At 39.0% G+C, this 12684-nt stretch overlaps 1 protein-coding gene across 1 annotated transcript; it reads right to left on the reverse strand.

Annotated features, from left to right (window-relative positions):
• Positions 1-9485: 9485 nt before the first annotated feature.
• Positions 9486-10906, reverse strand: LOC125576450 (LOB domain-containing protein 4-like). The gene is made up of 2 exons (XM_048736580.1): positions 10660-10906; positions 9486-10173 (listed from the first exon to the last, which is right to left on the reverse strand). Exons 1-2 carry the CDS (start codon positions 10834-10836, stop codon positions 9832-9834), a joined length of 519 nt encoding a protein of 172 aa, XP_048592537.1. The 5' UTR covers positions 10837-10906; the 3' UTR covers positions 9486-9831.
• Between the last annotated feature and the right edge of the window lie 1778 nt (positions 10907-12684).

A 12684-nucleotide genomic window follows, 5' to 3' on the forward strand; every position in this document is an offset into this window, starting at 1 on the left:
ATCCAAGATAACGTGTTTTGATAAATTAATGGATCACTAACACCATTGACGGTCAATATATAAGCACGATTTTGAGAGTTTATGTAGTATTTTTAATTTTTAATTTTATAGAATTCATCCAAAATAATGTCGTTTTGATAAATTAACGGATGACTAACACCTTTGACGATCAATATATATAGAAGCACGATTTTAAGAGTTCATGTAGTATTTTTTGAATTTTTATTTAGTTCGGTATGGAATATGCACTACTAAAAGTTGGGTAATGAAAAGGCACGATGCATTAATGTTCATGTAGTATATTTATTTTTTTGTTTAGTTCAGTATAGAATACGCACTACTACAAACTGCGGGAAGGAATATGCACGACGGGTAAAGTTCATGTTGAAATAGGCCCATTTTCCTTTCATAGACAAATTCTTATTGAATCTATCCACATCCATGCAATACAAAAATATATAAAATAATTTTTAATTAATTTAATTTTAAAAAAATCATGTATTGGTTAAAAAAAGAGTCGTGGAACTGTCTTTTAACAAAACACCTACAAAAATAGAGTAAACTGCAGAACATGCACTTGAACTATCTTTTAACATAAAAAGACAAAAAGAAGTAATATAAGTAATATAAATGCAATTTTTCTGTCATGTTGTTTAAAATATTTGATTAGCAATAAATTACATAGAAAAATCAAATGCAGATGACATGCTTATCCTGCCTCCCCATTCACACGCTTAGTTAATTAAAATCTCAAGGCGTAACGTGTTATGCACCAAAAGTATTTGACGAAATACTTGCAAGAACTTAAAAGAATTTATTCCCTAACCAACGATGATGTAAAAGTGATTAGTGGACTTAGTGAATTTCCTTGTTAATGCTTATTAGCTTTGTTATTCGCAAACGATAATTTAGCCAAACTAGGTGATAATAAAATGATAAGCACCACGACAGTGTTTTAATTTTGTTTAGTGGTTCATGTCCTAAGGTTATATTTAGTGCTTGGTCTTGCATCGTTAATTAGTTTAGGTCTGGGTATGTTTTCCGGACCAAAAATCTGAATTGGAACTGGCTCAAAACTACATGATTCGAAACCGTACCAAAAATTTACTTGTACCTAGTTGGATCCAAAATTCATCTATCCAAAATAACCAAAATCGAAAAAAACTCGACCTGAATAAATGTTAACCCAAAAAAACCGAAGAAATAAGAACAGGTTTATATAAGATAAAAAAACACGAATATTCAAGACTGGAAAACCTAGGCGGAATGAAGATAATCTGCTTAGATGTTAGATCTCAGAAAACCAGTTTCATTGACACAAAAGCATTTCTGGTCAATAATACATTCATATGATACTATACTGATAAACTATAAGGGACTAAGGGTAAGTGCCTAAGTGGGTTAGCTGGGAGTATGATAAGGCTGACAATGCCATTGAGTTGCGCTTATGTGGGTTCTAAAGGATGTCCAGAAACATGAATGGTCGAATTATGTTTACACTTTGACGGACAATGAATTCATTGTTGGCAGTGTTTCAATTGTTGAAATGACCGCGAGTGATGAAATTGTTTGTGGATGGCCGAGTATACATCTAAAAAACCGTTTTATGTTTTCTACTTCAATCCCAAAAGGAACACTCTCCAACGTGTTGAAATCCAAGGTTGTAATGTCACTGGTAGAGTTTTCGTCTTTGTGGTCCATGTAGAGAATCTTAATGTTGTCCATGCAAAGCTACTCAACTTAAGCATGTCTGTGAAGAACAAGGCCATATAATTTATTAAGCAATGGATGTTGCTCAAGTCACGTCTTTTAAATTTCTGTTTTATGTTCGGTTTTTTTTGGCATAAAATTTCAGGCGTTTTCAAGAAAACTCATCCTAGCAAGTGTTTGAGCTTATCCTAGTCGCCTATGATTAGGGTAAAGTTTTACTTGATTATTTTCCTACAAAAGAAACCCTCAATCTCCTGCTCTATGCATAGAACTTTCCGGAAGCAACTTCTATCGGTTGAGCTGATTCGAGTCTTGACGCTACACTATTATGTAAACATGAGCAGTAAAAATCTCATTGATGTGGCTAAACTTAACAACCAGCTCTGTTTGGTGAAGCTGCTTGCTTCAAAAGGACGTTTTCATTTAGAAGCTTTGATAACATTTTCCTGTGAGCAATCTAACAAGTACATATCAACCATTGTCCATTGATAACATAAGCTTTGTATAGTAGTAGGTGACGTATTTTTTTTTTTGTGGGTCAGTCAACTAGGACCTCCCCATTTATAGACTGTATGTACTTTTAAATAATTAATTCAATAACACGAAACTATAGCTAATGTTTTCTTAGAAAAGATAGAACGAATAACATAAAGTTCATATCAAAATTTGTAAAATTATTTAATCTAGTGACACAAGATTTGATAAGGTCATATTCACTACAAGAAAACTCAAGCTTAACGAGGAATATTAACGAGGAAAAAAAACCCTCGTAAGTTTACGTGAACTTTACGAGGATTTTACGTGAATAACGGTATCATCGTTATTTCCTCGTAAACTAACGACAAAAACCGTTCGTCGTAAAGTCGATGTAATGTGACGTGTCATTTACGAGGAAATAACGATGATATCATGTTTCACGTACGTTCCTCGTAAAGTGGACGTAAACTTCGCGTCTTATTTACGAGGAAACTATTTACTTGGATTTAGCGAGGAAATTTTAAATCCACCAACTTTGTAAGTGACACACGTTTTTTTTTTGCACCTAATTAATTTTGAATCCACCAACTTTGTAAGTGACACACGGAGATTATTGAAGTCGAATTTCCAGGGATACTGAAGCTGAAATGCGTCCTCTTCAAATGTGAATGGTTCGACCCCGTCGTCAACAGAGGTGTTCGGTCTAACAAATTCGGTGTAGTTGATGTCAACGGTGGACGACGGTACAACAAATTCGAGCCTTTCATCTTAGCTTCACAAGCAGACCAAGTTAGCTTCCTTCCATACTCTCGGATGAGAGATTCGGGTATAAATTGGTTAGCAGTGATCAAAGTAACACCTCGAGGACGAATCATCAGTGGAGAAGAACCACCATTGCAAGAAGAACAGATAAATGAAGTCGAGGAACCTGAACAAGAAATTGATGACATCCTTCTCATTGATCCGCATAATCACGAGTATGAAGATCTTACCGATGATGCCACAGACGAAGCTGTTGAAGACGAGTTTAATGAAAATGAAGACATTTCTAGTGATGACGAGAATGTCGATGAATCCGATTGATGTATTTCCGATTTTGTGTAGTTTGTTTTATGAATAAGGTAATGTGAGAGTTTGTTTTATGAATAAGGTAATGTGGGAGTTTGTTTTGTGAATAAGAAAATGTGGGAGTTTGTTTTATGAATAAGTAAAAGTGGGAATTGTGGTTTGGAATATATGAATTAGAAGATAAGGAATTGTGGTTTGGAATGAAAATAAAGATAGGGTTTGGAATATATGAAGTAGAAGATAAGGAATATGGGGTTTGGGGTTTCGGATTTTAGGGATTTAAACGGAATACTCGTTAATTCCTCGTATGTTGACGTCGAACTTACAACGAATTCCTCGTTTATTCCACGTAGGAGAGATTCGTCGTAAATACCACGTAGGACAAATTCGTCGTAAATACCACGTAGGACAAATTCCTCGTTTATTCCACGTAGGAGAGATTCGTCGTAAATACCACGTAGGACAAATTCGTCGTAAATACCACGTAACCAAAATCGTCGTAAACACCTCGTACTGTAAAAACTAGAAAAAAAAAAGAAAAAGAAGAAATATACTGGATTTACATGTGGCAAGACTTCCAGCAATTATATTACTTAAGTCTCACCAACATAAATTCCAATATCATCTTCTCTTCCTTTTTTCTCAAATTTTTATAATTTGAATAGGATTGGATTTGAGAGTATGATGTGAGATAGGGTGTGATTTGGGAGTTTGGGTGTGGGTTGAGAAGAAGAGTTACGGGTATATTTATAGGGAAGCTTTCCTCGGTAATTCCACGTAAGCAAAATCGTCGTAACGTCCTCGTACCTAAAAAACACGGGCCTTTGTAATTCCTCGTAACTTCCTCGTATAATAAAACGCGGGCCTTTGTAATCTCTCGATGTTTCGTCGTAAAAAAAAACACGGGCCTCTGTAATTCGTCGTAAAATTACGAGGAATTTGCGACGGTATGTAATCTTATATATACACCCCGAGCGCTCACTCTTTCTTTCCTCTCTACGTCCTCTCCACTTCCTCCCTGTTTCGTTGCAATAGTAAGCCTCTCTAATTCCTCTCTAATTTGGTTAGTTTAGGTAGATTAGGTGGTTAGTATAGGGAATTTAGATAAGTTTACGGATCTTATGTTATTTAGTGTTGATTAGGTGGATAATGTTGGAAAATATACTGTTGACGAAAATTTAAAAAATTAAATTTTTTTCTCAGGTTCGAAAAGGTAGACTTACTGCCCATTACAGAGAGATGTTCGGTGAGCCGGGTAATCGTTTAGACCCGTCGTCTTCATCAGCTCCCGGTTCTTCGGGACAAGAGACTGTCCCCGAGACTCAGTACACTCAGAGAGTCTTTGGGTCTCCTTCTTCTAGAGGACCATCGGTTCCTCCTCCCCCGATGACCATGCGACAACGAAATCCTATTCCAGGCGAGTCAACATCCGACACACATGCCGAGGCGGATGTAACGGCGAGGAGTGATGAATTCTATCGGGCGATTCACGACCCTTAGTTCTTTTTAATTTCGGTTCTTGTATTATGAATTCAAAACTTATTTATATATAAAATATTTTGGTTTTGATTTTTTTAGAATTTTAATTTTATTAATAATTTAAATAATTTAAATTATTTTTTTAATTATAATTTTTTATATTTCTGTAAAATAACGAAACGAAGTAAATTCGTAGCTAATTTTGTGACTTCTTTACGTGGAAGCTTAACGAGGTTTTTACGAGGAATTGTTTACAAGGAAATGACGTGGAAAGTTCACGTGGTCTTCACGAGGAAAGCTATCAAGGTATTTACGTTTACTTTACGAGTATTTACTTTCGAGTTATTTACGTGGTTTTACGAGGAACGTCTTTCGTGGTATTTACGAGGAAATTTAGCGACGTTCTTACGTGGAAGCTTTACGTGGTCTTTACGACGAAATATTCCTCTTTGCTTTTACGACGAAATTATTTCCTCGCTATGTTACGACGAATTAGCGAGGATATATGCGTTACGACAAACATATAACGACGAAACGGGTTTCCTCGCTAATTCCTCGTAACACTGCTTTTACGACGAAGTCACAAGGAAAACTGCCCTCGTAAAACTTGTGTTTTCTTGTAGTGATTCTTCACACCGGTTTCAAATCAATTCGGTCTAACATTACCGCATTGTTTGATCTAAAAATGGTGTTTATGCTGGTAGTGTTTGTTGAATCAATACAATAAAAGAATCTAAGAATAAAATTAGATTCTTGAGGCTTAGGAGAAATAATCAAATGAAATCAAATGGAAAAAGAACATAAAATAGATTTATTGATTAAAGGTTCATCACCAAGATGATTACAAAGGTAAAGTGAACCTTAGAATACAAAATCTATATGAAAATATGTTCTTAAGTCTAAAAAGAGGTCCCGCTCCTTTCTCATATGGAGGTACCTCTCCATTTATAGAAGAAAGATGTCTAGGGTTTTATAAAGAAAGTGGGCCTAAATAAATGTCTAATGGGCCTTTGAGAGAGGATGTAAATCCACCCCCAACAGTAAGCCCCCCAAGTTCGTAGAGAGAGATGAAGTCGATCTCTATGAATTTTACGAATAGGGTTTATTAGGCAATTAATTAGACACATTCACGCCTATGACGATTTAGGCGAGTTTATTTCGAACTTGTGCCTAGTAAAAAGCAAGTTTGCTTTAAACTCGTGCTTAGCGAAAGACGAGTTTACTTGACTCATGCTAAGACAGAGGCGAGTTTACTGAGAACTCGTGCCTAGTGGAAGGAAAGCTTCTGTAAACTCATGCTTAGCCAAAGATGAGTTTTTGTAAACTCGTGTCTAACAACAAGCGAGTCGACCGCAAACTCGTGCCTAATAAAAAGCAAGTTCAATTTAAACTCGTGCCTAAAATACATGTTTACCGAACTATTGCCGACCCGAAGTCTCGTGTTGAGATCGTGTGCCCCAAGCAAGTTGTTGGCTTGTGTGTTCGTCAGGCTATGATGATGTTGAGAAAGCGTGCTGGTTTGTGTCGCTTGTACTGCTTCCAGTAAGCTCGTAGCTGAGGGTTGTCCTTCGAAGCATGAGGACATGATGGTGGTAGCCGCTTGTTGATTCTCTTTGGCTCAGCGATCTAATCAACTCTGGTTCACAGCAAAAAGCATGATCATGATTAATATAAGCCAAAAGAAATAACCAACTGTTGCATAATTAATATGCAAGCTATCGAACTTGTTTTTGTTTAGTGCTCTCACATGCATGTGATCATATAATAATTGTCCACCAACAGCAAAGCAATTACAAGAGTCATCTCATAAAAGTTATAATAAGAGTGAGCAGCTTAGAGTTGTTTAATGATTGAAACCACATTTATAATATATGCTGTGACACATGTGTACACGAAAGCATGTGATAATATAATTAAAGGACTTATCTTTGCGGTGGAGCTTTGACCGGCAAGTGGTTTTGTCGGTAGAAGATAAATTGGTAAACTGCCAAAGAAGAGTTGAAGCCTTGATGAGCTGTCTGTTGGAGATCTGACGAGAAGCTTTATGCAACTGGCGATCTCGTCTAGAGAGCATCACTTGATAGAGAAGCAGTTAGCTCTGAAGCTGAGTTGGTGAGACTTTTTCTTTGAAGTGGATGATCATGAGCTGATCGTAAAGAGAGGTTGAGATGGTCTGATCACTCATATGTTCCCCACGGCGAGTGCCTTCTTTCTCTCGTTTTGGAGCTTGAGCAGAGCTTGAAGCTTTGAGCTGCTGTAGAGATCATGACTCTTCTCATCTCGGGGCCGTCTCTGTTCGTCGAGCTCGTGGCGAGATGACATGGTGGCTTTACTAGATTGGTCTTGACGATCCTATCCAATATTCTTGAGGTGTCACGGCTGGGATCATGAATATGCTGAGATAGCTTTGTCTCAAGCTTCCAGACGTCTGTGGCGAGGTGGCTGGTTCACAGTGATCTCCCAAGGTCTTCTCTAGAGCTCTCCGCAACTGGCACGAACAGGAGAGGAGAAGAGTTCAGTAAGAACAAGCTCATCTCCTGATCTCGCAAGACTGCAACGATGGAGCCTAAAGCCTCGAAGAGATTGATGTATCTGAAGCCTAACGTTTGACTGCGCTTCTTGTTGTCTCTTTCCTCGTGATTCTCACGATCCCTTGATGACACTGGTGACGTGACGAGGTGAATGCCGAGAACAAAGCCGTTGACGGAGCTTTTGAAGACGTCATGGTGGTGAAGCGCAGGAAGCCGGGTGCGGAGATCAGATAATTACTATCTGCAATCCCAAAGAGATCTTGTTCCTGTTTAACTTTTTGCAGTGGTTTCGTAACAGAGGTCAAGCCAGAGCTTTGGAACGTCATCAATCTCGTGGCCACAGGGAGAGGACGGTGACAGAGATCACGACGTCGAAGCCACAAATTCTCTGGTACAGAACGTCGAGAAGGACGATCAGAATCGCTATGATACATTTGCGACCAAGGTCAAGTCTTCGCTCGATCCATTAGCTCCTTGCAAATTTTCCCATCTGCACATCACCAAGATCAACACAAGCAGACAAAACCATGGTCACAGTTGCTTCACCACTAAGCTTCTTCTTCTCGTCAAAGCTCGAGTTTTGAACTCGCAAGAACCATCTCGTCACAAGCTGGTAACCTCGTCACAAGCTTACCATCTCATCCTTTTGCTTGGAAAGGCTCCCTCGCGACCACTTCAGGGCTCACACTAGTGGAGGAGAAGGAGTTGCAGAATGGAAGTTCATCGCTGAAGCTTCTACCATGGAGTATCAGAGAGTACACGAGATGGTTCAGAGCTTGTACTGAGAATGAAAAAGCTCTGCAAGCTATGGATGGAATGGATGGGAATAGTCATCTCCTTGGCGAGTTTGTAGATGAGAGCGGAGATTCCAAGGGCGTGGACAGCCTCGGTGGCGACGAAGAAGTCGTCGTGGTCGTGGTCGTGAGCAATCTTTCCTAAGAAAGCAAGAGCAGCCATGGCGGAAGCAACACCGAGAAAGGCATTGACTTTTGGTGGTTGCGGGCGAGCCCATGTCGTGACAGCGTGGATTTGATTCTTCACCGCCTTCATCTCCTTCGATTTCACTGACCCCGTCGCGGGATGTTGGTGAAAGCTAGAGATGGAGATCTCCGATCACTTCCCCCGCCGATCGCCGTTTTACCAGGCCTCCGTCACCGTTGGGCTGAGAGTCGCTCAAGGTCTGTATCCAGGTGATTCGATGTTGTTTAGCTCCCCAGCGAGGAACGGATGGAGGTTGAAGCTAGCACGAGCTAAGGAAGCAACCGGACCTCCATCGCAGCAATCAAATGCGAGAAAGTCTCCGGCTTTATCGGGAGCGGAGCAAGCTAAGGCTGATTTCTCGACGAGAGTGATGCTGATAACGCCTCTGCCGCTTAGTCTTCGCTGCTCGTTTTGATGATTTGGAGCCGATGGCCATTGTTCATGTACAGCTCCGTCGTCGGGATCTCGCCAGAGTGAATGACGAGGACGAGGTGATTACGTCATCTCTTGGGTTTCACTTGGGCTTTCAAAACAACATTTTTTTTAGGCTCAAACAGCCTGGGTTGTTTTTGGTGAAGATCGAATGTGGAAACCGACCAGATATAGGGTTTTCTCCCAAGTTCGATTTGATTCGATGATGGTTTTCCTTAGCCCCTCCTTCTAGCGCCAACTGTTTGATCCAAAAATGGTGTTTATGCTGGTAGTGTTTGTTGAATCAATACAATAAAAGAATCTAAGAATAAAATTAGGTTCTTGAGGCTTAGGAGAAATAATCAAATGAAATCAAATGGGAAAAAAACATAAAATAGATTTATTGATTAAAGGTTCATCACCAAGATGATTACAAAGGTAAAGTGAACCTTAGAATACAAAATATATATGAAAGTATGTTCTTAAGTCTAAAAAGAGGTCCCGCTCCTTTCTCATATGGAGGTACCTCTCCATTTATAGAAGAAAGATGTCTAGGGTTTTATAAAGAAAGTGAGCCTAATTAAATGTCTAATGGGCCTTTGAGAGAGGATGTAAATCCATACCATGTTCATGTGTCATGTCCTAATTGTGTTACACTTTACTTGGGACCAACCTAATACTTTATCGAAAGTTCTTCTAAGACCTCTCCATAGTTTTCTTGTTTTCTCTTCTGACTTTATTAACTTTACGAAATTATTTGATGATACCAGAAATAACCGCCTGTTTTAAATCCCTGGGCTAAACAATTGGATATTACAAACTGGCAAAAGCAAAAACATGTCCGTATATAGAAGTCTTAAGATAAATATATATTTCACAAGTTTACATTAGATCGATAACAAAGTTCTCTCCTCGGCTAGAAATGACCCTCGTAGATCCTGATCCAAAATCCCAAATACCCGAAATACAAATAAGTACCACTTATATTTATATATAGATAGTAGATTTATAGTACTTAGTATACATATATGTGTCTATATCATGTTAATAGTTTCACTCTGTAGTCAAAACAGAGTATTTTCATTTCCTACCCCTAATTAAATATATAATCCCGAAAATTTCCCAAGAAAAAAAAGAAGAGGAAATGCATTAGAGAGAAAAAAAGGACATCAAACTAGCAAGACCACATAGACTCTCCCAAACTGGCTTCATCCACCATGTCCATATGGCTAAATATGCCCTTGTTGTCCTGTGGACTCACTTGCTTCGAGGACGGTGAGCCACTGCTGCTCGGGCTATCCGGGCACAGTCCATTTCCCGGAAAATTAGTTGAATGGCGCACACGGAGGTGCACCACTTCAGCTTGAGCCAGAGCTAGTTGGCCTTGCAACACATCAATTTGTTGCTGCAGGGAGGAAATCGCACCTACGCAACCATAGACAGGATCCCGCACTCTTGCATTAGCCTCGTAGACCATGCTGCTCACTGCGTCTCCCCGCTGATGGATCGGTAACTCCTGTTGAGTTTTTAAACATCTTGTGAGAAATTAGACTAATCAGCTTCACAAGATTTTTTGTAAAGTACGTTGTTTAGGCGTATAGAATCTCACTGAATGTAGATTCCACATTAGCTAGCTAACAAATGTTGACCGTATTAATAACATTACCTAACAAAATGTATAGCTGTTTAATTCTATATCAGCTAACAAAAGTTAAAAGTGGTAGAATTCTACACCTGCTGACAACTGCAGATGTCATTAACAAGTAAACGTTTAACAAAAGAAATGCAATTCACAAATTCTCGTTTAAATCCTTAAATTAGATTATAATAAAATAATATATATGGATCGGACCATGGAGTAGTTGTAAATAAAAGTTCCGTGGAAATGATAGTAATGTCTTATCTAAAATAAAATTTAAACAGAGAAATAAAAACAAAATATCCTAATTAAACAAAGTAAGCTTAATCACGTTTAAATTATCATGAAAAGAAGAACAAATACCTGGAGCATCTTGTTGACGTTGCTAGCTCCGAATACTCTATGAACATTAGCAAATTTCTGAGGCTCATCCGCCGGAAAATACGGCGAAAAAACGCAATCTTGAGCGCACCGCCGCCGTAAAAGCTTGCAGGCCGCGCATGGCGACGCCGCTCCTTGCTTTCGGCTACTTTCTTTCATCCTTTTCCTGGCCACGTGTCCTTCGTATGGGAATGAAATGAAAAAGTGAAGTGTTTAGTTGAAGAGTGAAGAATGAATCTGTCGAGATTTATAGAATAGAAAAAATGAATTAAAATTTTAAATATAAAAGAATTAAGACAAAAGAAAAGAAAAGAAAAGGTCAGCACATCTGAAAGGTGGGGCCCGAAGATTTGGAAAACATATTAGATTTGTCTGGTGGTCATCAAGCAAACTTACATCACGTGACACGACCATTAAGCTTTTTGGCGCCATGTTTTCTTTTTTTTCTTCTTTTGCAATGTTTTTACTCCACTAAAGTTTAAGAAAAACAGAAGAAAAACTCACATGCATTTTTGATCCAAAAAAAAAAAAACTCACATACATTAACCAAAAAAACATTTCCTATCACTCTCGTCAAAACTCAGTAGCCATAAAATTTTAGATCTCAATCGACTGACACGTGACGGCTTCGATAGTGCCACCGCTGGTCCCCTTTCTCTTATGTATTCCTTCTATTGTAAGTTTTGTTCGTAGTTTCGTGTTTCTTCATCTCGATTCTCGACGCCTTTATTGTAGAAGGTCTGATTTGGTCTTGGGAAAAGATCTGTCTTCCTGGTGGATTCTTGTTGCTCGAGCTGGGTCGGAGGTTCCGCATGTTGCAGTATTGCTAGGTTCTGTGTGGTGGTTGCGGGATTGATGTTAGGGTTCCGGCGCTGGAATTTGGGGATCTCGTTTTGTTTTGGAACATCTCATGTTTGTTTCTTCTCTTAAGGTGTTGAGTTTGGTGTAGCTAGTTTGTTAGGATGGTTGTGTTGAGGCCTCTCGTATGGGGATCTTTATTTTAGGATCCAGTTTTGTTGTCCGTTTTGGCTAGCTTAGATTGCTTCTCTGGGTTCGAATCTGTTTTCTAGTGGGCGGTGGAGGTTATAGCCGGTTCTGATGTGAGAGTTTATTTCTTCCATCGAACCTGGTCAAGCGGCTTTCAAGCGTATCATTGGTCATTCATCGAGATTGTATCTCATTCTTTGTTTCTTGGAGATGAAAGAGTGTTAGAGGTTTGTATTGTGCTAGAGTGTGGTTGGTTTGGCGACTTGCTTGGATGGAGTTCTTGCTCGGGACATCGGTTGGAGTTTATCTGCTGTGGTCTTAGGGCGGTATGTTCTTCTTTGAGATGTTTGGGTTCAGCTGCGTGTGGTCTTTGGTTAGTCTCATCGTTCAACATGGGTTTGTGTTTAAGATTTCAGTAGATGAAGCGTCGTAGCAGGGAAGTTGTGCGGTTATTTTGTTTGCAACCAACGTTTTTTTTTATTTCTTGGTAAGAAGCTGTGGAGCTTATGCTCAATCGCAACGGTCTTGGAGTAGTCGATCGTCAAAAATGTATGTGTCTCATTGTTGGCTGCTCGAGTTAAAGGATTTTTCTATGGTGTATTCTCTTGTTGAAGAAGTGGTAAGTGTGTTGGTTACTAGTTTGGTTCCTAAGGGAACGGTTCTAAGAGATATCAGCTCAACTCTAATAAGATAGGCTTGTTTCGCTTTCTCTCTCAATCTTGTTTCCGGCTTCGATCTGCTTCATTGTTCTTGAAGTTTATGCTTAATCTATGGTATGTTTTAGCCTCTTATTCTCTCATTTGCTCTCTTAAGTTTGTGAAGTCGGTTTTAGTTCCATCATTTGTCTCCGAGTGTATCATGTTTCACGCCGGCTTGTGGCTCCGGAATGGCATTATACCTTTGTCGGCTTTGTGTAAGAACTATTGCTAATCCACTTTTAATATATTAGATGACAATTTTTTTTTAAGAAAAACATCAGTCACTCTTGTGACTAAGCTCTAGGGATATTTGTTTTTTATA

This window comes from Brassica napus, chromosome A7 (assembly GCF_020379485.1).
Source record: "Brassica napus cultivar Da-Ae chromosome A7, Da-Ae, whole genome shotgun sequence".
NCBI classification, from domain to species: domain Eukaryota; kingdom Viridiplantae; phylum Streptophyta; class Magnoliopsida; order Brassicales; family Brassicaceae; genus Brassica; species Brassica napus.